The 26270-nt window shown below is 49.8% G+C and overlaps 2 protein-coding genes across 10 annotated transcripts in view; both read right to left on the bottom strand.

Annotated features, from left to right (window-relative positions):
• LOC142582501 (uncharacterized) overlaps positions 1 to 2902 on the bottom strand; it is a 148446-nt gene extending 145544 nt beyond the window's left edge. For 4 of the 5 annotated variants that reach the window (XR_012828451.1, XM_075692305.1, XM_075692336.1 and 1 more), the window contains exon 1: positions 2683 to 2902. Coding sequence is in view for 3 of the 5 variants with exons in the window: in XM_075692305.1 (XP_075548420.1) it covers positions 2683 to 2738 (56 nt within the window). In the remaining 2 variants the exon portion in view is untranslated. Of the gene's footprint in view, positions 1 to 2666 lie in introns of all 5 variants that reach the window. The other variant, XM_075692315.1, reaches the window with a different exon arrangement.
• Positions 2903 to 20592: 17690 nt separating this feature from the next.
• The window catches only part of LOC142582530 (uncharacterized), a 168632-nt gene continuing 162954 nt past the window's right edge, over positions 20593 to 26270 (bottom strand). For all 5 annotated transcript variants that reach the window (XM_075692397.1, XM_075692360.1, XM_075692370.1 and 2 more), the window contains one exon: positions 20593 to 25151. In XM_075692397.1, the coding sequence (XP_075548512.1) occupies positions 22323 to 25151 (2829 nt within the window). In that variant the 3' untranslated portion in view covers positions 20593 to 22322. The remainder of the gene's footprint in view (positions 25152 to 26270) is intronic.

The following is a 26270-nucleotide window of genomic DNA, read 5'->3' on the forward strand; positions in this document are numbered from 1 at the left end:
GTTCGGTCTTGTCGCTCGATCGCTCGGTTCTGCAAATCAAGAATTCGTCGCTCGTCGCCCGGAAGTGCTATGAGCGACTAGCCAATAGCGCGAAGCGGGAACTGGATGTACGTAACTCAAATACTACCGATTGTCGCACGGAAGGAGCAAACAATTGAATTTTTATACTTGCAAGGATAAGAACTTGTTGCAAGTTCAAGACCATCAGAAATATTTTATGCTGTTTTTTACAGTAAAATACATCAACTTAAATTAATAAAGCACGCGTCACGGTAGTTTCGGCGCCTATATTGCTGTCCTCATACCGGCAACACCGGGGAGACGTCGCTCGAAGTCATTGCGCGCATGGGGAACGACTTGTATAGACAGTTTTTTGTAGGCGCCGCCATATCGTGAACGCAGTTACACTACACTAGAATACTTTAACGCAGTGGCGCCGTCTATGAGCAGCGCCATACTGGCTTGGGTGAAAGCGGTCTTTTGAATAGCAGGTATGCGCTCGGCGGTAGGTTCTGGCGTTTGTTTTCGCGGTCGTGCGGTCTGTTTAGTATGACGTGCGTCGTCTACTTGGTAAACGGTTCTGTGAGGCGTGATGAATTGTTTTAAGGCGTCATGGCCGGAATTTCTGCTGGCGTTGAGGTGGACGGAACACGCAACGCGATGTGTGCGCGCACATTTGAGCCTACAATCAGGCTAGGAGATCAATTGTGTACTTCTGAATGTTCCAATCACTAATGTGACCTTATTGCGGTATTTTCCTCTATTTCTAAGCTGCGGTTTAGGAGCCATGAAACGTACGCGACGATCGTAACAGCGTGGGTACCGTTCTGCTACGATAGGAGCTCTGATGTTATACTTTGACAAGCGTTCAAACTGTTCGCTGCAGGTTACATTGCGTGACTACTTGGTTCGATGGATGAGGTTTCCGCCCCTGAATAAAATAGTTTTGGCAAGTAATAGCAGCATACCTTACAGTCTTAATTAAGCTTGTCCAGCAAAGGGACTGTTTACGAACTGCGCGAGCGTCCTAAGCAGTGGTAGGTGCTGGGTTACCGATATCTTTGTTCTTAATAGCGCATGCATGGTCCAAGCATACGGCATCAGCTGTTATATATATATATATATATATATATATATATATATATATATATATATATATATATATATATATATAGATATATAAACGTTGTGCTGCGTGACTATGCGAGGTCGTATTGCGGCGTTAGACCGTTTTCTCTTGCTTTTTCGAGAAAGAGGATGATAACCGAATTTTTTTTTCGGTTGTGTTCGTTCCGTTTTCTACGACGCACTCACACGTATTACGGAAGTTTTGTCCTCAAAAATAGGCGTCGCATTCATTTTATGCGATTCCTCTCATATATTATGGCTGTATACAGGCCAAAAAGGCTATGCCGAAGCGCACAGCTTATATATGTATCGTGCTGATTCACCAACCGCAGTGATCGCTGTGTTGAGCAGCGCCATCGGCACAATGCAGGAAGGCTAGCGTAGATATATGGTAATTTGAAGCCTACTAGACTTGAAATGCGCGAGAACGATGCCGGTGCATCACAAATATTTGATAGTGCCTGCCGCTTAGACGTTTCGTGGTTGCCTTAGGTTGGCCGTGCACGAGCATGCGCTCTTATTCTTTATGTTTTACTCCCTACGCCAAGTGATCAGATAGTGAGCAGATTTACCATTCCATGCTGCTAATACAGAGACACCGGTTTTCTTTGTTCAATTAAAACCGATATAAGCAAAATAGTTCACAACACATACACACACCGCGACTGATAATGTGCGTACACCGCGGCTGATAATGCGCGTCGCATGTTTGCGCCCCCAAGAGATATTTCCGCGTACTGTAGTTACCGATCGATGCACCGAAAGGCCTCCCTGACGACCTTATATGAACGGACATGGCATAAATTTTACAAAGTACCATCTAAAACATCTCGAAATCGTTCCGCAGCACGCAACAGCAATACTTTCAAGCATCGCCGCGCCGGATCGCCCATGCCAGAGAGGAGGAAAGGCTCTCCGCGCGCCCTATCCTCCTCGCCCGATGAAAAGGTCAGGCGACGAGCGAACACGACAGCCATCTCCATCGCGTCGCTTGTCGCTGTCGTGCGCAAGATCGCTTGCATGGTGTTTATACTTCAACGTACAGAGGAGCAACAAAGCGCGCAAAATATCACGCAGCTCTACAGACAGCCCTTATTACAAAAGACCTCCACCGGCAGACAGAACAAAAGCAATGCATGAACGGTGACTGCCTCACAAGATCGAGCACCACTATCGGAAACGTGTGCCAGAGCCACTGAAACCATTGTGGCGTTGTGCACAAAACCTGCGGAAAAACGCCGGAAAAAGGGAGACAGACAAGAAGGTCGCTTGTCTATCACCATTTGTTTCGGGTTGCAGTTCAGGTGGTGGTGGTGGTGATAACTTTATTGCACACAGGGGAGTTGCGGACACGCAGGTCCTTGGGCCCCCGCACGGCTAGCTCAGTTTAATAATATTCCGAGAAGAAACACCGCCGACACGCCTTGAAGAGTACTGCCGAAACCGTTGTGTGTTTGCGTTGTGCATCAGCTCTTCCAGCCCATGCTAGGCACTCATTACCGACATAAAAGAAGTACAAAAATAAACCGCCGACATACTTTGAAAAGCAGGTACCTGCTGATGACCAGACACCATTGCAGATATGGCGAGAATAAGAAATGTCGCAGCATCAGCACCGCAACCTAAAAGTGGTTCGTTGTGAGAACGGAGAGGCTGGCCCTATCTTGCTATCTTCTGCAGCTCATCAGGCAGCACGGCTCAGCGCCAGCACCGAAACCATAGAATAAAGAACGCCGAAACACAAGCTGGCACATGCCCGCATACACTTGCTTGATGGCTGCGCTTATCGTGACGTATGACAGGCACGCGACTGTGAGAATAATTAATAATTGGACAATAATGCTACGTAAAACCTCTTTAAATCATTTCACTTTTCTAACGTTTTTAAACATCATTTTTCACTTAGTGCGACATTTATGGCGTGCTTCCGGCTCCTTGCGTTCGACCACACAAGGCCTCCGAGACAAAGTGTCAAGTATCGGAGGCCACGCAATAACTTGCGTACTACGTGAGGTTTGTCGCCGTTTTAAAATGTATGGTGGTGCTTGATAAAAGTAGAGTCCCTTCATATAATTGCCATGCGCTTTCTTTTCTGCTATACATCAGTTAATTGCTGAATGTACTGTACCCTGTTTTTCGATTACTTTTCCAAAGTTGGAAACAAGAAGTCTACAAAAACTCAGAATCTGCAACACGAAAGTTTTAGGCGCATGTACATTCTTCTTTCGCTACGCCCACTGCTTGTGTATTTTGTTCTACTGAAAAAAATGTACATCTCATGCGCAAACATTCATTTTATGAAGTAGCAACGTTCGATCGATGTCCAGCGAAAGAATGGGACGCCTTATGGACCATTGCATGTGAACTGATGACACAGTACTCTTTTTAGAGAAGTTCTATAGACATCCAAAATTTTGTCCGCTGTACGTCTGTTGAATGAACTAAATGGATGTTCAATGGACATCCAAAACTTTGATGCCATTGCACGTCCCTTAGATTTATGTGAATTTAAAAGATGTCCATAGGACGTACCATTTCTTGCTGGATGTTTGGATCAATCCGGCATATCTATTGGATGTTTGTGGCTATCTGGGTATACATCTTCGGTGTAAAAAACGAACATTTATGTATGTTCAACACACTCGTCCGAGAGCACAACAGGGTTGCGATGCGGATACCAATTGCTTGATGACTAAAATCTTTAAAGAACAGCTTGACTGGGCTAAAGGTCTTCTAAACACATCAGTGTGAATAAGCTATTCCAGCAACGCAGTAAGATATAAATTAAAATTTAGCATATTTACACAGTAGTGCTTCTGGTAAGAAAATGATATCGTTTTGACTCCGCGCCGACGGCCTTTTTGGCGGCAGGATGTGTCTGGACCGCCACGGTCCCTGGGCAGGTTAACCTGGTAGACACTTCGTCGCGGCCGCGACGCCTCTCCTTGCCGAATGAGTGGGAGGCGCCTCTTGCAGACTGGCGGCGGCTTTTGGGATGAAGCGGGGTCTTAGGCAAGTCGAGGCGCACGGCCGAGGCTGTACTGGCGATGCATGCCGCTATAGAGCTACTGTAGCAGGCATGTGAAATGCACACATGCAAAGACGCCGCAGCGAGCAAAGATTCTTTTCTGAATAACCTGACGAATACTTGCAACAAAGAGGCTCCATTTTTTTTTTTGTCAGAGGGCTGAACAAATCGAACCTGATGTCCAAGCGAAAATCTGCTACGCACTTGCAAATCATTTGCGCTTTGCTGCCAACAGAGTATAGAGAGAACGAAATCTGTGTTCACTTAACCTCGACATTATTGTCCAGGCGCTAAAATTCTCACGAAAATAAACGCTTTATGACTCACGGCGTTTTCATTGCAAGCGCCGTCGGCTACGGCTTCGACAACCGGGAGCTAGGCCTACCGGCTCTAGCGATCGGCGGCTGCCGACAAAGTCAGCGCGCCGAGCCTGATATGCTCCGCTTAGGAGAGTTTACCGTACTAATATGGCCCATCTGCAAGAAAGCAAGGTTTCAAGGAAGTGTTTGTCTTATTACGACGGTCCTTTTCAGCGTACGGTAAATACGGGAAAGTCTCAAACGGCGCGCCGTTCTCTCGACTGTAGGCACTAACTGCCACCTACGAAGACGGTAGGCCTTGCTCGCAGGCTACCCGCCGTGGTTGCTCAGTGGCTATGGTGTTAGGCTGCTGAGCACGAGGTCGCGGGATCGAATCCCGGCCACGGCGGCCGCATTTCGATGGGGGCGAAATGCGAAAACACCCGTGTATTTAGATTTAGGTGCACGTTAAAGAACCCCAGGTGGTCTAAATTTCCGGAGTCCTCCACTACGGCGTGACTCATAATCAGAAAGTGGTTTTGGCACGTAAAACCCCATAATTGTTATTATTGCTCGCTGGCCGTGGGTGTCGCCGGTTACGAAACTTGTGCTAGCAATTAATTGAACGCATAGTCTTTTGCGAACTCTTTAACGCATGCATAAATATTAAGAGGCCAAAAAGTACATTTGGATATCTGTACACCGTCGGCAGAAAAGAGCAACCAGGCGAACTCCGTCGCACGGTGGTCGCTCCGCGCTTCCCGTCGGCGACACCAACTGCCATCGGATGGTGTTTCGATCACTTCAGTGGCGTAGTACTGGGCGCTGATTGTCATATGAGGCGCATTTTCAACATCGCTTTATAATATTTATTATAATTATATGTCAGCGACAACTGATCGAGTGACACCACTGCGCTATGCGCGGTCCGTCCTCGTCCATCTTGAGCTTTCCGCATTGCCGGCAAAATGCGGCTGCGCTTAAGGGTGTCTCGAAGCTTGCAGGCCAATATAACCTCACGGCGCTGGCATATGATAATTCGCTGGCGGCAAGTAGCGCGATGAGAACCGGCTCTGCGTGGAGCCAGCAAGTTGTGTGCTGCATGTGATGCCATCTCCGGCCGTCGCTTATCCATGCTGCTTTCCTCGCCGGATAGCTCTTCTAGGACGGAAACCAAAATAAACTCGTACTCCATTTGGTAGTGAAACAATTTGTGCACAATAATCAACACAACTAGCCGGCCTTTTCACGAAAATACCGTTATGAAAACCACCACAAACCGGCGTCTCAAGGCACGCTGGGGCTGCGTTGGCTGTTCGTCTGCTTCTCGTATCTAACCAACGCTCGTGACAGCCGTGTTCGCGCATGCGCAGCAGTATTTTTGCAAATCGTCCATTGCTTGTGATGAGAAATTTTCTGTAATAAATTGTCATGCTTAAACAAGGCTGGCCATTGTAAGCGGCGCTGCCTCCAGATTATAAGACATCAAAATTGACATTTTGTTTCGTACCGTCTACCTTGGGTCAGCTTTTGGGCGCTCTTGGGGGGGGGGGCAAAGGGGGGGGCCGTCTCCCCTGGCGCCGCCCCTGATGCAGCCACTGTGTCCTACGCCGCAGGTGCCACGCTTATGTTCCTGACAAAATTGCTGACAAAATTTAGCGCACGTACCGAGCTTTTCAGACGCCTGGCAAAGTGAACGCCGGAAAAACAAGGTTTTCTCAAGTGTTTCAAATGAAATGAGAAAGAACAATAAGTATGCACTTCTTCGAAGAACAAGAAAAATGACTGAACGTAACTAGAGCCTCAGATTTCAAAACAATTGCCTGTGGTTGGAAACATTTGTTCCCACTTGCATAGGTCACGAAGTGACAGGCAGTTTCATACATGATGGTCTCTCCGGCGGCGGCGGCGGCGTCCGCTTACCCCGACCTTTGTTTGGACAGCGTCTGCTCGTCTTTTGAGTTTTTGGTGATGAGGAATTGTTGTTATTGTGGGGGAAGGGCACGGCAGATGTCGCTACCTTTTTATAGAAGGACGTTAAGCGACATCTGCCGCGCGCGCCAGCTAGGAAGTTCCTGTAGCAGACGGGCGCCCACGCTAAACCGCGGCATCCGTGAGGTGAACAAATATCTGCACACGCGCGGAAATAAAGTCTACTGGTGCCCGACTGTAGTGAAAAACGAAAGAAGGGCCCGAACTGCTAAATCTAGTCCTTTAATTTCAAATGAGCGCTGAAAGAAAAACGCTCAAGAGAGCGGAATGAGTGCTTGATCGCCTCGATTCCGCATGTTTACATTTCGTTCGTTTGCGCTCAATCATCGCGCGAGCCTTGGTGATTGCTTGCGCTTAATCCCGTTTGCTCTGTGAATTCTTTTGCTTGTAAGTGTGCTGCGTACACATAGCGGTTACTTTGAACGAAGAATTCGTGTAAAAAAGAAGGCGGGCAATCGCTTGGACCGAAAAACTGTCGACATAAGGTTGCTGAAACGTGCGACCCTCACGGCAACTAAACAACATCCTGCGTGTGTGTGTGGAAACGAGTGCGCCAACAGTCTTTTGCCGCTAAGTGTGTCTGTCGTGTAGCGATTACACGACGACTGTTGTGTTTTGTGGTTCAGTGCTACGAGCCAGTGCAACTGTCGTGACATTCTAAAGCGGCGGTATGGATCGTGTCAGCGAGTCTCCTCGATCGTGTTCAGGCTGCCAGCGCGATCTAATCTCGCGGCACACCAACATCGAGCGTAGTGTGTGCGCTTGTATGAATGCGGTCGACTGTTCTCGTGAACCATGCGACGTCGCCACGTAAGCTTGAATCATGACGCGCATTGTTGTGTTTATGCCTTTTTGCCTCCGTGCACCGCTCAAGCCCCGTAAGAATTAGAGGGCCGTTATACGAAACGCACGCGAATTGGCCTAGCTGTTACTGCACTGTGTTTTGCTGGCAATCCGTGTATCGCTTCTGGCGTTTTAGAGCGCAGCTCTTTGGCGTCCGTTCCTGGGTTTCGCGTCGTCGTCGGCGTCGTCGTCGGCCTCGTAACCAGCTCCGCCCCCCTTTCATCCCCCCAGCGCTAGCAGCGACCGACTGATACCGCTGGATGCCGCTGACGCCGCTAGAGAGTCAAGATAACGTGACTGCATAGAACACCGTCGCCGCCATGCAGAAAGAGGAGGAAAGGGTCCCCCCCCCCCTGTTCTTGTGTGGCGGATAGCTGGGGTTGACTCACTATCGCCGTCAGCGGCATCAGTCAGTCGCTGCTATCTCTTCCCTCCTCCCTTTATCGTGTTGTCCGCTTGCTGCGCGCGCTTCTGCCCCCATCGTTTGCCGCTGGGTGTACACGCCGCCCCCCTCCGCTTCCGCTTACTGCTGGTTGCTCTCGACGGCGGCGATGAGCCTCCGCTTCGGCGGCGCGAACTGCAGGGTCTTCTCGGCGGCGGCGATGAGCTTACTGCTGGTTGCTCTCGACGGCGGCGATGAGCCTCCGCTTCGGCGGCGCGAACGGCAGGGTCTTCTCGGCGGCGGCGCTTAGCCTCTGCTTCCCCCACGGCTGTGACAACCTCGCGAGGCACTTGTATAGATCTCGTCTTTGAGAATCAAGCATTGGTGTACCAAGTCGAACATATATCAGTCTATTTCTCCGACCACAAAGCTTCCTTCATGACTGTCAAGAACTGTTAGTGGAGTCTTTGTTAAAGGAATACGTGTGAAAAAAAAAAATTATGTGATAGCGCATACATGTGTTGCTCGATTTCTTTGCCTCAATCTATCCAAAAGGTGAAACAGCTTATTTGCTGCGCTCAAATTTCGCATTAGGAAGTAACGTAATCGTCGGTAATTTTTTTCTTATGTTAATTTGCAGTTGTGTGTTTTTCATCAGTAAAATGGCATCGCCGATTACTGAAACATCTTCGAGTATAAGGGAAACTTGGAAGGAACGAGCTCGCAGCTGTATGTAATGTACTTTGATATATTGTATTATACTTTATTATTTGATGGCCAGTAGCAGTGGCTGTGCAGTATTTGTTTTTAAAAGCAGAGTAATGCCGGCACTTAAAAAATATATTTATTCACATATGCAATGCACAAAATACGATTAGGATATGCAGAGTTGGATATGACTTTTTGGACATACTGTAAAGCGCAGTTAACAACGCGCGCACAAACACAGGAAAGTGTAAAAGTAGAATTCGCTGCTGAAATGTGTCATTTTTTATCGCACGTAACGCAATGCGGATATTTTTCAGCTAGTTAATGCGCTTCTGCCCCGCCATTTACTTGCATGCTAGGTCATACTGCACTTGCTAAGTCAACGGGCTCATAATGCACTAAAATCAATAACACTAACTTCGGCCGTCAACATTCATGCGCGCGAATGAAATACTATCGCAGCTCTGCACACACACGTGTATACTTTCTCTCGCACCTTCGTATCGCTTTACGTTACTTTCCTCGCATAGTCGTGCAATTACCGACGGTTCAGTCTTTCTGTCCAATTCTATGCAACCACATTTATCTTCTGGTTAGATTTTGTTTGCCGCGCGGGATGCAAAAGAACTTCTTGTCGTCTTCCGTCTGATCTCGGTACCCACCCGCACAGCAACAATGCATTTTGGTCCTTCGCATCCTAGGTCATACTGAGCTATTCAGCGGGCTCATAATGCACTAAAATAAATAATCTCCACAAACAACGGCCATCAACATTCATGCGCGCGAGTGAAATACTATCACAGCTCGACACACGCACGTGTATACTTTCTATCGCACGTTTCTGTCATTCTATGTTACTTGCCTCGCATAGTCGTGCAGTTACCGACGGTTCAAAGTCCTTCCGTTCAATTCTGTGCGACCACATTTATCTTCTGGTTAGGTTCTGGTTGCCGCGCGGGATGCAAAATAACTTCTTGCCATCCTTCGTCCGGTTTCGGCACCCAATCGCACAGCAACAAGGCATTTCGGCGCTCCCAGAACGAAGTTATCGCAGCAATGCGCATAGCACAACAGGCAAAACGAGCGCTCTTCGCCCGGAGCGCAGGAACTTTCATAGCGGCAAAGGAGCGGAGCAAGGTCACATGTCACCGATCAGCCTATCGCTGGCGTCGTATGCTGGATCAAAGCCTTTTCCTACTTTAAAATTGGCGCTGCAGCGTCGCTCGGTGGTGCCGTTCTTGTCTGTAGGCACAAAGCTATATTTATCATTTCAACCCTTAAACCTTCGTTTAGCGGGCCGCTACTTTGGAGAATGCTGGAAAAAAAGAAAGGACGCTAGGGAGAAAAAGAAACAAAACTTGTTGACGATCAATGTCACTCAAGGTTTCGTCCATTTCAGTCTCAATCTGTCTGTATTGTTCAGCTAGTATTTGTGTTCCGCCGGGGCAGTGAGCGCTGCAGTCAGCATGCCATCTACCGAGATGGTTTCGAATCAGCGGCCCGCACTCGCATGATAGCCATGTCAAAAGCGGCAGTGACGAGCCACTTACCACGCCTATAGCCACCATCAATCAGAGGCAACGACCATTTTACATATAGAAAGGTTCAACCGAGTCAGTGTTGAAAGAATTCAGCCGTGAGAAGGCCGCCACGCGCAGCAACAAAACGACAATGGTGCCTGGCACAACGTGTCCTCAAAAGAAGGGACGCGGCAGGAATTTTACTCAACTACAGCAGATCACCTGTCGCGACGTCACAACAGGGACAGATCGGAGCACTCTGCGACGACGAAGGAAGGAAGGAAAGAAACTATTTTTCAAAAAGAATAGTAGGCGAACGTGGTTGGGTCAGGGCTCCACTGGCGCGAGCGGCTCGCTGGCCTTGGTCCAGGAGAGCCACTTGGCTCTGCGTTCCCTCGTCCGCAAGCCATGCCAGCCACTGCCTATTTAACATAAGTGGATGCGCTGTTATGTATGGGCTAGTAATATGTGAAGGCCTTTCCAGGCACTCCCATGTGATATATTGTAGTGTGGGTTTATTAGAACACCATGGACAGACGTCCAGAAATCTAGTTGGGTTAATTTTACTGAGTTGATGCAGGTTGGGGGAGCTGTTTGTTTGCATGCGTCGCCAGTACGTACTCTGCTGTCTGTGCAGAGCAGGAAACTCTATGGAACTCTAGGAACTCTATGCGTTCCTCCCGCTGTTGTAGAAGAATGTCACGCGTGCTTAGAAGAAGTTCCGCGCTCGGCTCGGCCGCAGCTCGGTTGTTGAATCGTCGAGCTATACTGTCTGCTGCAACGTTACCCTCCAAGCCCTCGTGAGCCAGACACCAAATAATGTCGTGGTGTTTTGTCAAGGTTTGTCCCAGAATTCTACGTACCGTTTTGGGTACCGTCCCTTTGAGAAACAGGCGACACGCTGTCTGCGAGTCGGAGAGTATGACTGCCGATTCGTTTCTGTGTTCCGTGTCTGCAATGGCCACGGCTATTGCAGCCGCTTCGGTCGCACACGTGGACCGAGTTACGACCGAGTTACGACCGAGTTGTGGCCGTTATAACACGTTGTTTTTGAATGACTGCTAGCGTGTGAGTCCCTCTACTGGCTCTGCTAGCGTCTGTGTAGCACGCGGTAGAACCTTTCCCAAAACGATTCCGCACAGCTCGTGCTCGTCTTCTACCTGCATGGTACGTTGGGTGCATATTCTTTGGTATCGGTGCCACCGTGATATGATATCTCGTGTCCCTGTCCAGTAACACTGTATCCTCGTCACAGTACAGCGGTCGTGGCGTGAAGCCCAGCTTTTCTAGAACTGCACGGCCCTGGTTCGTTGAGCAGCGCCGCTCTCTTTGAGCTATGAGGACCGCGCTCGCGTATTCCTCGAAGGTGTTGTAGATGCCTAGTTTGTCAACTTTATCGTTGTTAGCATTTTCGGGGAGGCTAAGCGCTGCATTGAAGGTTTTTCTTATAATTGCATTAGCTTGTTTCATCTCTTGGTTTATTAGTGCTTGGTACGGGAGTGCGTACGTTCCTGTTAATTATAAAGGCGTGGACCAGCCTGATCGTTTCTGCTTCAGTTAGCCCATCTTTACTGCTGGATATCCTTCGTATCATACGGGCTACCGTTGCCTGCTGTTGCTCTCAACTTTTGGTTGGTGTGTGTGGTACCTCCGTTCTGTTGTACCCACATTCCCAGAATGCGCAGTATTTTCACCTCCCTGACGGGATGTTCGTCCATATGTATCGTTATTGGTACAATACGACGACGAAGAGCACGTTTTTTCCCCTCATTTTTCCAAACATGACTGAGTGGTGTCGTCTGGTGAGAGAATCTGAACTACACGCAAGATGGCGCCCGTGATACCTTCCCCCTAACCCCGCTATTACATTAACATTAAGCTAAACTTGCCAAGGTTGAAGACTGGGCGTGTTGATATATCATATTAGAGGTTGGATTGCGCAACATTTTGACGAGGCGCACAGAGGATCGAGAAACACTCACCACAGAGCGCTTGTGTGGTGTGTGTTTCTCTTCTGTGTGTCTCGTCAAAATGTTGCACAATCCAACCTCTAATATCTTAAGCTATAACTGTCTAGCGTTTCCGAGGGTTCCGACGCGCCCGAGAGAGAGAGAGAGAGAAGGAGATTCTTGAGTATGGGTAGGAAAGGTTGGGGTAAAGTGCAGCGCAGTAACTGTCTCTCAGCAGAGGACACCTCAACCGCGCTGCACAGGGGGTAGGGAATGAAAGTAGGGGGAGAGAAGGAGCACCAGAAACAGCAGCACGCCGCGGAAATGTGATGGAGCTAAAGGCGGTCGGCGAGGCCGACAGCCTCGGCGAATGTCAGGAGCGCACGTAGAAGTGTCCTGTGGCGTGAAGGGCAGCCCGAGGGGTGCAGGAGTTCAGTCACGGTGTCGCACGGCAGGCCGTGCCCACGGTAAACACGGGCAAGGGACGCGCGCGCGAGCGAAAAGTTGGGGCACTCACATAGCAGGTGCTCGAGTGTCTCGATCGCGCCGCAGTCGCGGCAAAGGGGAGAGGGGGCTCCACGCAGTCGATGCCGCCGCTCGGCGGGCCACACAGAACCGGTGCGAAGGGCGAGGAGGAAGGCGCGCTCGCGCCTAGTGAATCCGGTCTGCGGGAGACGACGCGGTGGGCGCCCCTGCGCAACTCGGTCGTCGGGATGGCGGAGCGCGAGCTCCCGTCTGAAGTGGAGTCGCGCTGTATCCAGCGAGTAAATAGAAACACGCCACCCGGTCTGTCAGCGCGGTCGACGAGTCGTGTGCGCGCCTGGCCAGCTGGTCCGCCGTCTCGTTGCCCGCGACTCCGACGTGCGAGGGGATCCATTGCAGGCGTAGGTTGCATCGCCCCTTCAGTGCGTGCAGACGGACGGCAAGGCGCTGTGCAAGGGGCGGCGCGCGCTCGTCGAGTAGCAGCTGCTGCAGCGCGGACCTCGAGTCGCAGAGAATCGCCGCGCTGGTGATGTGCGGCGACTCCTCGAGGATGTCCGCAGCGAGCCTCTCTCGGCGTCCGGGGCAGCTGCTTTTATACTCTCGGAGTCGAGGGCAAGAAGGAACGGCTTGCGAGAGGCGCCCGTGACGGCGGGGCACGGACACGCTGAGAGACACGTTGAGACAAGAAGTGACGCATCCGCCGGGCCGGCGCCGGTCAGACCTCCTCGCTTCACAGTTGGGGAGCTCCTCTCCCCGGCTGCCGCGCTTTGACAAGCGTGGGCACCAACATGCACACACACTCACACACACACACGAAGACACGTGGCATTGAAACATGCCTGGACGCGCTTGGCAGGAAGCGTTACGGCAGTGCTGAACGGGCCAAAATCTCCGCCGCTTTGAATGAAGCCCCGGCGTCCGTTGCATCCGCGCCGGCTATACCGCGCGTCGTAGGCGAAACGTAACAACGCCAGGCGATCTATGTTCATGTACCGCCTGGCGCAGGGATGTTTGCCGAAAAGTTACAGGCGCTTCACAGCCATCCCAGCTCGTGGAGTGTGTCCTTTTTGTGGCGGTCGTGATTATTCGGTTGATATCTTTTCGCAGTGTTTGCTTCCCGCAGCTCTTCTTCAATGGATTGCTAGTCTTTTTAGTCTCCCAGGTGTTCCATATCAGACTGTTGGTTTTTTGCACCCTTTGCCTAAGCAGGCGATCAACCAGTTCGTGCTTCTTCTTGACGAGTTCTCATACCAAATTTGGTTAGCACGCTGTGATGCGGTTTTTGGGGGGCGGGTACCAGGCCTTCCTGAAGTACTTGCGAAAGCACGGAAAGAGGTCTGATTCCCTCTCACGCGGGAGCGGCATCACTTAGGCGACAAGTTTCTTGAAGTGTGGGCTCGCCCTGCCGTGATTTTTGACGAGTGAGGCGGGAAGCTCTCCATTAAGTTATGATGCATGCCTCTAAGGTCGCTCGACTTGGCCGTGTGTGCCAGTCGATCCACGGGATTTCGTTTGGCTCAGTGGAACTTAGAGCCAGAACCGTTCGTGGCGCACTGTCGTGCGGTCGCGCTGCCCCGTGGAAGGCTTTGGTGATCTCCATGGTTGTATGCCTTGACCTATTCTGTGTTAAGGCAAACCGAGGGTTTGTTGGGCTCGGGTCTCGTAAGACCGACATGGCGATTTGTGTGGTGAGCGCACACTCTAAGTGCCCCTTCTGCCACACAACGATAATCGTCATCTGCCTTGATGCGTTTCCTTTCTTTAACGCTGCGAGCCCGGTACTTTCCAGTAACGAACGGCACGTACGTTATCAGCATGATAGCATAATCGTCATCTGCCTTGATGCGTTTCCTTTCTTTAACGCTGCGAACTTGGTACTTTCCAGCAACGAACGGCACGCGCGTTATCAGCATGACAGCATTTCCTGTCGGCAATGCTATCATGCTGATAACGCGCGTGCCGTTCGTTACTGGAAAGTACCGAGCTCGCAGCGTTAAAGAAAGGAAACACATCAAGGCAGATGACGATTATTGTTGTGTGGCAGAAGGGGCACTTAAGAGTGCAGTAGCTCAGTTTGTGCTGCTCCACAGCACCGCCATGTCCGGGAAGGACCGTTGGCCCTGTTAGATACGGGGCCGTTTCCTGAGCCTACTTCGAGTTCCCCAGACCTCGTCGAATCGCACCACAGCTAATTGAGGAGCGAAGAAGCACGGATGCCACATTCCTGAGGCACGACACGTGCAAACAAGTTGGCGGACCCCACTTCGTGTGCAGCTGGTGGAGCTATTCACTGCTTGGCTTTTCCCGAAAGTAAAGCGAGAGCCTGGCACTGGTGGCGGGTAAAGTGGCTCCCGAAGCAAGACGGCTGTAATGCGCCGTGACAACCTGACGGCATCGCCCCCTTCCCTCTATGGTGACGGCACATTGCAAGTCAACAAGGCAAGACCGCAGGGGGACCAAGGAGCGACTCTCTTCGCCGGGTGTGACTCCATCGCACGGGCGCCTACCATTGGCCGAAAATGACGACACCCGAGTGGGCTCGCCGATTGGCCGAAAATGGCGTCACCTGAGCGGGCTCTCCCATTGGCCGAACGTGACACCGAAGGGCTTAAAAGACGCAGACCGGGAGCAGCAGAAGAGCATTCCTAGAGCATTCCTCGAGTGATCTCTTTCGAACTTCTTGCGACGGGCCGCAGCGTCCGAGTTGCTACCGGCCCGTAATGACTTCAAGACTGTTAATTGACTCCCACTGTAAATAATGTAAATAAACCTCCCAAGTTTTTTCATCCCGACGTCCTCCTCAACTCCTACAGCCCGTACCAAAGCCCCCCGCCCAGTCAACCCGGGTAGAGGGGGGGGTGGCGGTGTCAGTGTACTGAGGGGGGGGGCGGTGTCAGTGTACTGAATGATGCTGGGTTGATGAGTACATGCAACGCGGCACCTCCGGCTGTCGAGTTCTCTTCCCATCTGACAACGGCACTTAGCGGAGAAGTTTCTCGAAGTGTGGGCTTGCCCTGCCGTAATTTTTTACGATGAGTTAGGTGGGAAAGGTCGCTCGACTTCGCCGCGTGAGCCAGTCGACCCACATGTTTTCGTTCGCTTTAGTGGAACCCAGAGCCAGAACCGGTCTTGGCACACCTTTGTGCTGTAGCGCTGCCCCGCGGACGGCCTTGGTAGTCTCCAGGGTTGTTTAACTTGACCTCTTTTGTGTTAAGGCAATCCGAGGTTCTGCCGGGCTAGAGTCCCGCAAGACCGACATGGCTGTCTTTTTTTTTTTTTTGAGCACGGTAGAGTTCGAGCTGCTCCACAGTACCGCCTTGTCCGGGAAGGACCACTGGCCCCAAGCAAAGCCCCCACCTAGTCAACCCGAGTAGACGGGGGTTGCCGGGGTCAATGTACCGAATGAAGCTGGGTTCATAAGTAGTACATGTAAGCTCTGGGACGCGGAACCTACGGTTGTCCTCTTCCCGTCTGACAATAGCAGCTTGCCCGGATAACGGCTCTGGCTTTTGTCTCAAGGTCACTTGAAGGTCGCCGACAACGGGAGCTAGAAGCATTTCATGCTTAAACAATGGCGAGGGTGTCGCCATTTAACCAATGTGCATACCCCATGCTTTCCGTAGTCTGCTTTCTCCGCGGAGCGATAATACATTGAGCCGCTGAGAAGCTACGGTCCATCGCGTATAATAAAAAAAAATACAGATTCCACGCACAACTTTATGCCACGAACTGTAGGAATCGATGCAAGCGAAGTTTTCTGTTCTATTGCCAACTTTCCCCCTTCTCATTCAGAACCACTTCTCACATTGACGACACATGGCGGTGATGTTGACGGCATACGGCAATTGTTGCGAGATGTTAAGCGCTACCTTGCGTGTACCACTTATTTGTCTAAGCATTTGTCTACGTAGTACACAGCACACTCAGTGAGACGTGTTTTCTCGAGGCGTTGTTGCGCGCCATTGTTCGTAGCCCTCGAGAATGTAGCACAGTCATTACCTCACACGGCGCATCGCATCGTGGCTGAAGTAGGGTGGCCAGTAGAACTCCAGCTACCCTAGCTGAAGCGTTGTCTGGCTGGACGGCCACTTGCGTACTGTTTTCACGCTGCGATGCTTTAATGCGGCTGTGCGTCTGCACACGCTGCGTCAATTGTCCTCATCGACAAACTTTCACGGTTTGTTTCTTAGAAATACCGGAAGCTTGCCGTACCATAGCTTCAACTAAAATTTTAACAATTTGTCCACAACAGTTGCCATGTCTAGTAGTAGCGTTTCCTTTATCGAAAAGACCCCAAACGAAGCATGCTTTCTGACGGCGCCCATTTCCTTCTACCGCGATCCTCCCATTTATGGAACCTGGTACGAGCGAAGAGTGGAGAGGCTGTTATTCTCCTGTGTCGTCACGGCGTTGGCTTCATACGCATTCTCTGTCTCCCCTTTCTACCATTCTATCTCCCCTCTGGGCTGTTGTGAGTACAAAGGCAAGTGCTGCAGCGTCTGCTACGCTTCCGCGGGGGGCTCATGCAGGTAACTCCAGAGACACTAGCTCATTGTGGCGACGCCTACGGAGGTGGAAAGATCTCAGACACCTGTCCCGCACCACCGCCATGGACAGGGTCGTCCACACACAGCGCAGTGTGCCTGCGTAAAGTCCCTCAATAATAGGACCTTATGCCCGCGTACCTCGGAGCGCCGGCTCACTGCGCGGCCGCGCATCGAAGCTAAGCGGCGCAGATGCACAGGGGCTTGAAGGTGGGGCCCGGTGAGGCTTCGTGTAGTCTTTTAAAGCGCGGCCACACTGCGTCGTGTTCGTACGAAGAGTGGGCGACCCTGGACGTAGACGTCGTAGGCGGAAATTCTTCCGGGAGGGGGGGGGGGCTGAGGCCCGACCAGCTTTCCAAACCCCACTTATATATATTGACACGTGTACTTATATTTATCGGGCGACCACGTTTCGCCGCCTAACAAATGTAATCGCACAGCGCGGGACGCGCCTGCATGTATCCGAAGTTTCTGGGAAGTTATCGATGCTTCTATCCGGCTGTCTGTTTTCGCCGAACGTTGTGTTATCTGATTTCATCGCGTGACGCGAATGGTGTAGAACATTGTGGAAGGCACGTGGATCTGAACGATTAGTCTGGAACATTCGACGACTGCTGTATAAAAGCGGACGCGCTTGACCCGCTGATCAGATTTTCGACGATCGCCGACTGTGTTCGCCGCTCTCGTTGTGCTTTAAGTGTAGCCTGTTTTGTGGGCACAGGTTCGCCCAATAAAAGCTAGTTTTGCTTTTCACAGTATTGCCACTGTGTTCTTTGACGTCACGACCACGTGACAATATTGTACCTCTGTCTAAGAGTGTACACTCAAGCAAAATTACACCCCTTGAGTCGTATCATGCCAGACAATAATCATCTGTCTTGTCCGCATTTCTATTTAACGCTGCGAGCCCGGTACATCTAAGTCACGAATCACATGCATGCGCGTTATCAGCATGACAGAGCATTCTCGACGGGAAAATATCAGGCGCGGCGTTTTCAAGAAAGGAAACCAAGAAAGGCAGATGACGATTATCGTTGTGTGGTAAGTATACACCACAAAGGGTGTACCTTTGTCTACTTTATACTCTTATATAGAAAAATTTGCACCCTTTGGGGCGTATCTTTCCCCACAACGATAATCGTCATCTGTCATGCACGCGCTTCCTTTCTTTAACACTGCGAGCCCGGTACTTCCCAGTCACGAACGACATGCGCGTTATCAGTGTGACGCAGCATTCTCGACAGGAAAGTAGCGAGCGCCGAGTTTTCATAAAAGGAAACGCAAGCAAGGCAGATGACGATTGTCGTTGTGGGACAAATATACACCCCAAAGGGTGCAACCGCTTTAAGCCTTTGGGGTGTATATCTGCCACACAATACTCTTAAAACGGTTGCACCCTTTGGGGTGTATATTTGTCCCACAACGATAATAGTCATCTGCCTTGCTTGCGTTTCCTTTCCTGAAAACCCGGCGCTCGCTACTTTCCTGTCGAGAATGATGCGTCACGCTGATAACGCGCATGCCGTTCGTGACTGGGAAGTACCGGGCTCGCAGCGTTAAAGGAAGGAAACGCGGGCAAGACAGATGACGATTATTGTTGTGGGACAAGATAAACCACAAAGGGTGTAAATTTTTCTAAGAGTGTAACCGTCATCTGCCTTGCTTGCGTTTCCTTTCTTGGAAATGCCGCGCCCGCTACTTCTCTTCCGGCAATGCTATGTCATGCTTATAACGCGCATGCCGTTCGTTACTGGGAAATACCGGGCTCGCAGCGTTTAAAAAAGAAATGGGTGCATGATAGTTAACTGGGACACCCTGTATATATATATATATATATATATATATATATATATATATATATATATATATATATATATATATATATATATATATATATATATATATATATATGACCTGTGCATGCAAGTGACGATGTTTCCATCTCTAACAAATGTTGTAAATTATAAAATTTCTGCTTCTTTCTTGAGTCGTTAGCATTGCTCACTGGAAAGAGGTGCAATACTGGGACACATATCATTCATGTGCATTTCAGACGCCGTTGATAAGACTCTGCCGAAGGCGTCACTGAAGTCTGCAGTATTCTTTTTAAGGGTCAAAAAAGCACGCAAAGAAATGTATAGTGAGGTGAACATACAATAACATATTCATTCTCTAGGCATACGCTACCGATCCATACCTTATACATACCTTTTAATTGGCTACCTCCTCTTTCAAAAAGCATAATTAACTTTGTCCGGTGGGCATATTTAAACATACTGTGTATGTGCATGATGTTTACAGTGTAAATTTAAAACAATGTTGAAGGAAAAAAATATGGATGAGGCAGCCACTGCTAGTAATTCTAACGCGCTTGTCTTCCCATTGTCAAGGTTTGCAGGAATAAAGCGAAATTATGAATTAAAAACTGTGCACTTCCGCACGAACAATGATGCAGTAAGCTCTTACCGACCGCTTCATTTTGTCCCTTTTTTCGTCGCGTGCGTTCCTTGCGGCAACTACCCAAATCATTAGCCACAGTAATACTTTGAGTGAAAAGGTCGAGGCAAATCAAAAGAAACCTCAAATGATGTCGGTGATAAAACTCTGGTAATGACATTCTAGGTGTGTGTGTGTGGGGGGGCGGGGGGGAGAGGTGAGAGGCTTGGGCACCGCCGGGGGCGGGGGCTCGGAACCACCCCATAGTTGGCCCCTATGATACATTATACATGTTCTCAACCACCCTCCAACACGATGTACAGGTCAGCAACAGCAGTAATAGAAAAGTTGAAGAGACGAGGAAAGCTTGGCTTTAAAGAAACAATAGTTACGAAGCTAGGGCAGCTTGTGGCATGACGAAACACGCTGTGCTAAGGACGGGCTGCTCTGCGGGCCACTGTATAACTGCAAGAACCGAAATATAGGTCGACCCCCCAAACTTAAAATTCTAAAGAAGGAAAAGCGGTATAAACCGGTAAAAGATAACCGGTATACAAGACGGGTGTCGACTTTTTCCTGTGGCCTTATGAAAGAAAAGTTCGACCTATATACCGGCGTTCACAGTATTACTGCGCGAAGAAAGCGGATGGCGTATCACACGGGGGTGCCAGCAATTCTGGAATGGCGAAATCCTCCACTCTTTCACAGTGAAGCTGTTTATGGCTAAGCTCTGGCGGATCTCGTCTCTGTGGACATAGAGTTACGTGGGCCGATCCCGAAGGTAGTGAATGCCAGGCCAAGCCGCGGCGGAGGTGAAACGGGCGTTAACAACTCCCCATACGGTAAGGTAGTGCAATACCATACATAAGGTAGTGCAATGCCGAGGCGACCCGCTGCGGACGAGCAGTTCGCCATTAAGGGGCCCACATTCACAGCTTCGCTGGTCATCCTTCTTCAGAGTGGGAGGGCACTGAATTTTTCGCGAGAACGTAGCTGCGTGCACGGCTCATGTTGCAACCCACATTGAGCGCCATAATACATAATGCGAATCATTGCACAAATCGTTGCAGTCTGAGACGCGCTTTACGCTATCTGGGCACAGCACTTGAAACACTGTCAGCTGGAACCACACGCCGAGTCTGACACGCTCGAGAACGCGTCGCAGCGGCCATGGTGTAGCTGCGGCAGCTAATATCCGCTCCGCCTATGCGTGAGCAGGGCAACCCGTCTCCGAGTGCAATTTGTGCACGCAGTTTTCAAAAAGCACTCATGTTCAATAGTGGCTTCAAACAAAAATGCTTTCCTCATTTGCTTTTATTAATTTGAACTGTAGTAGCTGTGCTATTACAGCAAAACCCGGGTATAAGAAACAGGCGACTCAACAATATTCAATTTGAGAGTCTGAGTGAAGGGGAGAACCTGCCTAGAACAGATGAAGTGCAAATGACACAGAGCAACAAATCTGCACTGAAAACAAAGAGATATGACAGCCACTCCATTAGACCTGTTTCAACAACGACACATTCTATGCTCTCATCCATAATATTTCCAGTACACTTCACATCATAACAGTCACAGTGCAGTAAAGGGGGCAAGATAAAAATATTAAATTATATTTAAAAGGTAACGCAACCAAAATGGTTACATGATCACTGCAAGCCAACTATGAGCGTCACGACAGCTGCGAAATAAATAGTCACAGAGGAGCAATTAACACTTTGAATCTACAAAAATACACTAGCAAAGAACCGATTTTTCATGCATTCCTTAGGTGGACCAACCATCTGCCATGTCACAATTTGGCTGACTGTTCCCTACGGCTAGCACACTCTTATATACAAATATCATGCTCAAGGGGTCCGTAAAACAAATGATTATGTGCTCGACTTAGTGTGCTAAGTTACCAGTGTAAGAATACAAACATGGTTCCTGCACAACTATGCTTCCTGGTTAGTTCTCTACAGTTTTCTTAAATCGCTTAAATCCAACACCACAAGGCTGTCTGAATATGCAAGTTTTCAGCGTTGCACATTTCACAAACATCATGCAGATTAGTGCAGTATAGATGACAGAGAATGTCTCACCTATTGCAAGCAAATACTTTACGATCTTTTGAAACTGAACTTATTGAACACACTTGTCCGTATCCAGGCTTGTCAAAAATCAACAAGGCACTTGTGGTGTACTTTTAGCAAGTGAAGAAGTACCATTGCTTTTACAAAAATTAAACAGTGAGAAGTCAAATTCAGGCAACCCAATTTATAACTAAAGCGAAGTAGAAAATGACTGGCTAATTATGTGCCCGGTATAGCACTGAAATGCATGATTTTGCCGAGACACTGTGTTTCCAGCCAGAGGTAGACATCACCCACCAGAGTATTGATAAATCAACAAGTGACTTATGCTCAACTGCATGTGTGACAGTGTTATGACCTTTATTGACAAGAAAATGCACAATGCTCCAAGCGCCGTTCCAAGAAGGAATTGACACTTTTTGGACAAGACTAACATAGAAAAAACTAAAATGTCATGCCTTAAGTAACAAAGCAGTAAAAATTGAAACAGCACTAGATGTGGCTACTGCAGCTGATCAAAAAAAAAAGAGACAACAAAGAAAATGGAAAGGCTGAAAACAGCCAGTAAGCATACTACAGTGCAAAACAATGCAAGCTTAGACAGCAACATGCATACTTAGTCAAGGGCCCCCATCGTGTAACCACTGCTGGTCTTAAAACAATGTTGTCTGATAAATGGACAGCTTGTTTACCCGCAAAATACAAGTCTGCACATAAACTGGCCAATATGCCTGGTTCACTGCCAGGTTAATGCCAGCCTTGCCACACACCTCCGATGGAATTGATCAAAAACACAGAGGAGGTGGTTGGTCCATCCGAAGCTGCCAACTCAACCAGCACTAAAGCAAACATCTACATATGTACATATCTATGCCAACATGCACACTGAAGGGGCCAGCAGACAAGAGAAATCACAGGTGTATATATACAGGGCTTCAGCGGCGCATCATGGAGTTGAGAGTCTGGGGAGGCAAGCTGCCACTCAGGTAGCTATAGGTGTACATGGGGTTCTGGGAGGGCTCCTGGTACTGAGGCTGCACCATCTGCATGGGGGCTGGCTGCTGCAAGTAGGGCCCCGCAGGCGTCCCCTGTCGGTAGCCGTTGAGCGCTCCCTGGTAGCCTGAGAGCAGAGGTGCGCGCTGGTAACGTGGCGCGTACTTGGTTGAGCCGGCTGGTGGGGCCGCTGGAGGGGACCCATAGGGTTGGCCGTGAGATAGGGCCCGCGATGCGGCCGGCGCAGCAGGGGGAGTCATGGCGCAGGCTGCGGCAGCTGCGGCGGCGGCGGCTGCACTCTGCCCCGGAGAGCCCGGCGCTATGTCCATTATGCCGTTGGTCAGCTGCTGCAGCTTGGCGAGGCTGCACGAGGCGTTGGAGGCCGGCCCGTAGGCATAGCCGTGTGAGAAACCTCGCTGTGGGGGACCCGAAGCAGCCATCATGCCGCCCATGGGCACACCCATCACATAAGAGGGGGCGCCACCCCCCGGTCCAGAGATGCTCATGTAGTTGGAGGCCGGTGGCATAAGCACCATGCCCTGCATCATGCCTGGCACCCCAGCTGAGGCCTGTGCCTGGGCCTGTGCCACGGCTGCCTGAGCCGCCACAAAGGCCCCCTGCGAAAGGGGCGCACTTGTCACCGGCCGGCAGTAGCTCTGCTGCGGTGTCTGCCGATGAGGCTGCGGCTGCTGCCGGTGGTGCGCCTGCGGGGGCCTTGTGTGAGTGCAATCGGGGAAAGGGCTGCCCAAATGCTCGAGAGGCCCCTGAGGTTCCCCAGCCGCCAGGGATGAGGCAGGAGAATCCAGGCGCCGCTGGCCCATCTCCCGCAACTGACTGACATCACACAGTGGACTGGCTTCACGCAAGGGATTCATGTCGCGCAGCTGGTTCATGTCGCGCAGCTGGTTCACTTCGTGCCTGTTTGCCTCACGCAACTGGCTTATCTCGCGCAGCTGGCTGGCTTCACGCAACTGGTTGACTTCGCGCAGCTGATTGACTTCGCGTAGCTGGTTAATGTCACGCAGCTGGTTGACCTCGCGCATCTGGGCAACTTCACGCATTTGGCTGACTTCGCGCATTTGGCTCACATCGCGGATCTGATTGATCTGGTTCACTTCGCGCATTTGGCTCACTTCTCGCATCTGGTTTGCCTCGCGCATTTGGTTCACTTCGCGCATCTGGTTCACTTCATGCATCTGGCTCATCTCGCGCATCTGGTTCACTTCGCGCATCTGGCTCACCTCGCGCATCTGGTTGACCTCGCGCATCTGGTTGACCTCGCGCATCTGGTTCATTTCGCGCAGCTGATTAATATCACGCAACTGATTAATGTCACGCAAGTGGTTCACATCGCGTAACTGGCTAACATCTCGCAGCTGGTTGATGTCTCTTAATTGGTTTGCTTCTCGCAGATGGTTGACATCTCTCAGCTGGCTGACTTCCCTCAACTGGTTAGGTTCTCTCAGTGAATTCATATCACGCAGCTGGTTCACTTCACGAAGCTGGCCAGCTTCTCGCAATTGTTCCATATCCATTGGAGTGTAACCACCACTAGACATAACACTGCTACTAGAGGAATCTGGAGTGTATACCCCAAGACAACTCAGATCTGGTTTAGATGGGGCCGCTAGCCGGCCTGGCCGCATCATCTCCATGCGCGCCGTTTCCATGGGGTCCCCTCGGGGGCCCCTTGTCACCTCCCGCGGCTCCTGGTAGCGATGGGGCTCCACGGGTGGGGTGGCCTTGAGGCTGCTGGCGTCCATGGAGAGGTCATGAGGGGAACAGCCCATCATGCTGGCTGGGCTGTGGCCCAGCATGGAGTCGTAACTGCCTGCATGAGTACCTTCGTCCACACCACAGCTTGACTGATTTGAAAGGCAGGCCTGTTGAGATGGTGGATTAGATCCAGGAGTCTGGGGAGTGATTGGTGTTGGAGGCATTTGCACTTGTGGTGATGGGTTGTCAACCACAATGTCTTGACTTTCTTGGCTGCTTGTGCTTACTACAGAAGCATTATTTGCTATTGCATCACTTGGGAGCAATGTTACTGGAGGCCGAGGCTCCAAAGAGTCTACGAGATCGTTCTCAACACACTCTGGCACACTTGGCACATCTTGATGACTGCCACTTTCTTTTGGGCTCTGTTCAAAGCGACAGGTTTCAATGACAGCCTCTTGCTGCTCCTTGGGTGTTTGCAATTCCATATCGTTCTGCTCTTCTGGCTGCACCTCTGGCAGCGACGCAACTGCTACATCAGGACTATCTTGGGATTTTTCTGCTACAGTTGGCTCTTCTCGTTCTTCACATATGAGCTGCGCAGGACTTCCCACACTCTGAGCTTCTGGAGAGGCCTTTTCAACAGCTGCTGCACTGCTATTATCATGCTTAGCTTCTTCAGCGACTGCAGCTTCCTCGTTGCATGCCGTTTCCTCTGGCTTCCCACTGCAACTAACTACTATGTCGCTCTCTCCAGATGCATCATTTTCAGAGGGCTGCTCCACGGCATCTTCCCTGTCTTGGTTATCTTCACTACTGGCCTCTGCGCTGGTAACGACTGCAGATGGGTCGGTGCCCTGCTCTTTCACAGGAAGATCACTTGGTGATGATGGCTTAGAGAGAGCGTCTTTTGGAGAACACACATGCTTATCTTCTTCAGTCGTGACTGGTATGTGCGTGTTCTCAGCTGAGTCATCAACTATGCTGTTCAGGTCATTGTTCTCTGAATTCACAGCATCTTCTGCTTTAGGAGATTCCACTGTAATGTACTGTTTCTGGGGGAGAAAAAAAACGAAAAGCAAAATTTTAGATGCAGGGCAACGACCAAGAAGCAAGGTTTGTCAATGCAACGAAAATGCCCATTCAGGCATGCCTGCCTGTTCTGCATATTGTCTGACTATGTTTCACCTTTCCATGTAACTTCTGTTGGATGATTTAGGCAGGCACAACAAAAGAAGATGAATTACATCTTAAGCTAACCTGTGTTGCAGAGAAAGTATATTCTAATTTTCCTTTGCAAGATATACTAAGAACTAATTTTTCACTTAATGTGACTCAAAAGAAGAGGAAATGCTAATGTAAATTCAAATTACACTAAAAACAACCAAAGGTACTTACTGACACCAAGCAGCTGGATACTATCACAAGTGACAATACAAAATTCCGACATCTTCGGTTCAAATCTACGGTATAAAGGACAGTACTCTCGGCAGGCTGTGCAGGCAAAATGGCCAACCATTAACTACGATCATGAAACCATGTATACACATGGTTGGAGAAATCTCGAAAACACTTCCACATTCTTTACAAACATCAGATGTGTCTCTTGAAAAGTAATTTTAGTGCATTCCTTGTAGCATCAGCATTGCTGAAAACAATTATCAGTCGAACTGACTGAAAAAATTTTGTTTTATCCAATGATTTTTACTGTATCCAGTAATGCAGAGGTATGTGCTACCAGAATAAAATGTATCAGAAAAAGCTGCTTTGCATGCAGTGTGCCTGGAAAACAGCTAACACCTTACATAATGCATCACAGGCACAAACAATAAAAGGAGAAAGCACATCAAATGAATCTACTGGTGTTATCATAAACCATCAAGACCTCCGTCTCCCATGCTTTCCTGCAACATACTTTGATCACTGATATTGAAGAATGTGTATCTGAACTGTCTTATTGTGTCAGAAACATGCTGTCAATGTGAATAATTTATTTGGCGCTTGTCATACTAAGATATAAATTGGCAGCCGCAGTTACAGACGCGGCGTGGCACAAGGGGATGTGATAAAAACTTGTTGGCATTAGAAAAACTTCGGATCGCAGAATGTTATGAAGGTAAAAAGATACTGTAGCACCTTTCCTTGGGCAACGCCTAGAACTCGGACAGTGCGCG

The sequence above is a fragment of the Dermacentor variabilis genome, chromosome 1 (genome assembly GCF_050947875.1).
Source record: "Dermacentor variabilis isolate Ectoservices chromosome 1, ASM5094787v1, whole genome shotgun sequence".
Taxonomy (NCBI): Eukaryota; Metazoa; Arthropoda; class Arachnida; order Ixodida; family Ixodidae; genus Dermacentor; species Dermacentor variabilis.